Genomic DNA, 5,229 nt, shown 5'->3' on the forward strand with positions numbered 1-5,229 from the left:
GTTATTTGATTTGATCGATGATAAACTAAAATAATTACTATGCAACGCGTCAATAGTCGAAAGACAAAATTGTATCCAAAACCATGTTCAATAAAGCATAAACACTTTGCATTAACAACAAACTAAAAAGTAGAGTAAGGCTGTATATAGCCCATAACTTCTTCAATTTTCAATTCAAATCCAACATCACTAGAACAGTGCTAAGATTTCTTAACAAGGTAATGCTTGAGAAATACTAGTATTAAGATAAGAATAGTGATACAATATGAGGCTTTTAAAATGATGTATTGTACAATTATAAAATCATGATCACAACTTATTTATGTAATGAATCTAAAATGTTGGCTTACTAATAAGCCAAAGCCTTGCGGCATTGCATTACATTACATTATTACATCACAGTAATAAGATTTGTATATTACTTTGAAGTATCCGGCTTTTTAATTAAAAATGATGTAGAAAAAAAATAACAACAATGTAACTAATAATAAGTATAGTTAATTTTTCTTTCCTTCATCTCCACCTTCTTCCAAGTAAGTCTTCTTCCTTCTCTCAGCTCTAGCAAGAATACAAATTACGAAAAAACACGTGGCATAAATCCCGTGAATTTTCCAATTAGTCTTGGGCGGTTGCCGCAACACCACTTTATGAAACACCGTCATATAATAATGTAACCCAACAGCGAAGCCCACAAACATTTGGGCCAAGCCCAATAACTTGGAGCCCAAACCACAATCCGTAGAGAAAACCAAAACGAGATACATGAGAAGCAAGAGAAGGTAGAGAACATAAGCGAGAGTTTGAATGATCTGTAGGCAAACATAGGTGGACTGCGAAGTAGAGTAGAAAAACCTAAGAGGTTCAAGACCAGTAACTAATGAAGAGAGACATAGAATAAAAAAATAAATAGATAAATAAGCTTGGATGAAAATTAAAAGTTTTTGAAGTGAGAAATAAGCTTTGATTTTATTGAAAAGGAGTGAGGCTAAAAGTAAAGGGATTAAAACGCAAGCACATGAGAGTAAAGTTGCAATGGTTGGTGCGTATTTGTTTCCAACATAGGGTTTGAAATTGTTTGTGATTTCTTTATTGGCTTTTGTGAGGTAAGCTTTTGAGGTTGTTGAGATTCTTTCTAGGTCTGGGAGTAGTGTTTGTTGGAATTTAATAGGTAGATCTTTGAACTCTGAAACGAAATCAGCGTCTTCTTCGTCGAAAAACCAATTACTAGGTGGTGTTTGTTTTTGTTTGTTTGCTTTTTTTGACTCTTCTTGATCTGTTTTTGTAGCGGTGGATTTTGTCGTTTTGTTCTTCGTCACTCCACCGTTACTTGATTTCACGAGATCCAATGATTTCTTGTTGGAATTGGAATTGGAATTACTAGTACTTGATTTTGTTGAATTGGTGAAGGATTTTGATGTGGAATTTAGTTTCTTGGTTTTGAAGGTTGTGGAATTGAGTTTTTTGAGTTGAGTAGTGTCGGTGAGTTTTGAATTTGATAGTTTTGTTTGGTTTTTGGAGGAATTGTTGTTGGATTTGATGGTTTTGGTTTGGTTTTTTGAGGAAAGGTTGCTGTTTGGTTTGATCAATTTGGTTTGGTTTTTGGTAGTTGATTTATTTTTCAAAGGATGTTGTTGATCGAACTGTTGTTGTTGATGAGATTCCGAGTCCAACATTGTTCTTCTAAAATTTGATGACAAGTGTTTTGGATTGAGTTGAGATTGTGAGGAAGAAATTGAAACAAAAATGAAGAAAAGAAGAGAGAGGAGTAAGAAGTTCCTGCAAGGGAAGTACAGTAGTGGAGCCATATGTGAGAAATGAAAAATGAAATGAAACACAACACCACACTCCTAAGATCTAAAGGGTACAAATGAATGTGTTAGTAATGGTAATAGCTATTGATGAGTATGAGGCTAATAACCCGCAGGGAGAGAGAGTCGGTGGAGGATGGAGTGGGGAATGAGTGATAAATGGCAGTGAATGGTTTTATAGTTTGTAGTAGTAAGTAGTATGTGAGAAAGCAGAGAGTAAGATCGGAAGTATTTAATGCGAAAGATGAGACACATGGGTCATGGACATGGAGCATGGAGGAAAGTAGAGAGTGTAATGTACAGTAATGGACTTCCCTACTCACGACGCGGTTTTAATTCATTGGGGAATTCTTTTCTCACTGCTAACCGGATCACACATATATTTATATTTTTATTTATACAATGTTGCTACTTATATATTTTTTTCTTTCTTATCACATCTCTCAATTATTTTTAAAATAAAATATTCTTATTTATTTATTTATTTATCATATCTTTTAAATTCTAACATCGGTTTCTATCTTTATCTTTACTTCACACTCATTCATTATTTTCTTTTACATTTTCATTGACTCTCATTTGCATCAGACTTGCATAATTTTGTTCTTCTTAATTTTTTTTACAATATTTAGTTAGAGTTATGTGATTGAAATTGATTTGGTGAAAATGAAACTCATTTTGTCAACAGATTTTTGTTACGCAAACTGAGTATGTCCATAAACATACGTTAATTAAGTTTGCGTATCTGAACTCAGTTTGTCTATGACCTATGTAAACTCAGTTCAATGGTGTTTTTGGACAGATTGAGTTCACATACGTGACCTGAGTTCACATATGTTTCTGAACAAGTTGAGTTTACGTAGATCCTATGCAAATTGAGTTCACGTATTTTTATAGGCATATTGAGTTCACGTATGTTTCTGGGCATATTGACTTCACGTACGCAAACTCAGTTCGCGTATATTTCTGGGCAGATTCAGTTTGCATAATTAAAATCAATTGACAAAATGAGTTTCATTTTCACCAAAATCATTTTCAATCACTTAACCCTAAATAAACATTGTAATAAACAAGAAGAAGAGTGAGCTGATGTAACTCTGATGTAAATTGAAGTCAATGAAGATGGTTGAAGATGCTGAAAATGGAGGAAGAATGATAAGAAGGTGTGGGAAGAAATGATGAATATGAGTGTGAGGTAAAAGATGAAGATAGAAAAATAAGTTACGGTGGAAAATGAAGATAGAAAGATATGTTATGCTTTAAAGAATGTAATAAATAAGAAATAGTATTTTTGATATTTCATTTTAAAAAATATTTGAAAGTAACAAAATTGTTATTTATATGTCCTCAACAAACAACTCTTTGTTATTGGTATTTCCTTTTTTCATTTTCACAAATATGATTTTTTTTATTTAAATTTGTTATGTTAATATTAATTGTAATTGTTAGAATTATATTAAAAATGAAAGAAAAAAATTTAGTAATTAAGAATAAAACGTTTATATTAAAAATGATTAATTTTAATTTTTAAAGAGTTAAAAAAATCGATTTTTAATATATTTTTATTTTTGTTTCTTTATCAAGTGACTGTAGAAACTTGTTTGCCTATTTTCATTGATATATGACAATGACTTTCATGGGTCAATTAAATAGTTTACTAATGTGATAAGTTTGGTAACCAAGTGACAAAAAATTATAGCATTCTTCCTGCCTGTGCCTAGCCTAGAACTTTAATTGAGAGATAATAATATATACCAATACAAGTAGCTCCCTGCTTTCCTATAGTTTATACAGATTTTCATGGATTTCAACTAAGTTTGGACCTTTACCTAATCCATTGCTATAATTGAGTACTTTTATTTCTAAAATATAAAATATTTTTTAGGGGTTGATTTGTAAAAATTTATTTTAAAATAAGTTATTTTTTTATATTTATATATATATATTTTTAATTCTATTATGTAATTTATATAATTTACATTATTTTAAATCAATATCTTTTATTTTATATAATAATGAATATATATATATTCTTTCTCAATTTTAATTATAAACAAAAAAAGTGTACATATTTATTAGTTTTAAATACAAGTAAAAGTCAAGTGTTTTATCTATAATTAATGATACTGTTTTTTAATTGCAGTTATTAATTAGTATAAAAATAAGTACTTTTTGTTTATTTTTCTAGACTAAGGGAATACACTATGTTGAAACACACTGTGATAAGGATAATTTAATAAATAGAACTGAATTAGTGATTGATATTTGATCTTAGCCTTCCCTTATAGGCTCGTTGGAATGAATATAAAAATAGGTGATGCAATGAAATGAAACTCGCCGTTAGATTGAATCAAGAGAAAATAGAATATGGAGTGGAAAGTGACTACAATAAATGCAAATGGAAAAAAGCTGTTAGACACCGACATTTGACTATATACGTGTCATTGACAAATTTAGCACTTGTTTTATGGAATGAGATCTAATATAACCGGTTTTAAGTGTTTTGTTTTGAGACTGAGCTAGCGACGGTGAATCGACATGTATTTTTGAACCAGAACCTCGAATCAGTATGAATCATTTTAATCCAAACATCTCTTAATTTATTATCAATTATCTTTATTTCATTTTTAATTTTAGAATTTCATTAGATCAAAATTTATATCGTATTTTGTATAAATCTAAAAATATTTAATATATTAAATAAAATAAAAACAAAAATATTAACTAAAAAATTAATGTAATTAATTTTAATTTTTAACTACATATATATAAAAAGAATATCTTATGCATCTTTATTTAATATCATTAATATTTGTGAGTTTTAATAATATATTTAATAATTTTAAATTTATATAAAATTTTACATATATATTTTATATAATATAGATTTTTGATCTAACAAAAAAAATAAAAGAAAAAAAAATTAAAAATGATAAAAATCCTCGCATACTTTATTGTATTTTATTGTTATTAGTGTTTCCCTCCTATAAATTTAATTAATAGAAAATAATCTAATTTGAGAAGTGTGATACCTTTTTTTAATTATAATTAGAATCTCTGTTAGTTTATTACTTTTTCAGCTTTATTTTAAATATATCATTTATTATTTTTTTATTTTCAAATTATTTATTATTTTATAATATTAATTATGTTTTTTTACAAATGTATCATTATTTAATATATCACAATTCATCAAGTTTCGAATTTTTTTCAAGTATATATTTTAGTTTTGATTTTTAAATATATCAAATTGCCACATTATGAAAAAAATAATATGAAATTACGCTATTTTTTAACACAAATAGACGATCGCACTCCCGACCTCTGACATCCTGAAGACTTTTTTTTTATTTCAATAGAAGGTTGCATCCCAAACATACGATTATGTACTTGAGTTACAATTTTTTTTTCTTATCATTTT

At 28.1% G+C, this 5,229-nt stretch overlaps 1 protein-coding gene across 1 annotated transcript; it reads right to left on the reverse strand.

The window, feature by feature from the left end:
• Positions 1-222: 222 nt before the first annotated feature.
• LOC101496552 (uncharacterized) lies at positions 223-2,147 on the reverse strand. The gene has a single exon (XM_004502376.4). It carries the CDS (start codon positions 1,803-1,805, stop codon positions 498-500), a length of 1,308 nt encoding a protein of 435 aa, XP_004502433.1. The 5' UTR covers positions 1,806-2,147; the 3' UTR covers positions 223-497.
• Between the last annotated feature and the right edge of the window lie 3,082 nt (positions 2,148-5,229).

Source organism: Cicer arietinum, chromosome 5, assembly GCF_000331145.2.
Source record: "Cicer arietinum cultivar CDC Frontier isolate Library 1 chromosome 5, Cicar.CDCFrontier_v2.0, whole genome shotgun sequence".
Taxonomy (NCBI): Eukaryota; Viridiplantae; Streptophyta; class Magnoliopsida; order Fabales; family Fabaceae; genus Cicer; species Cicer arietinum.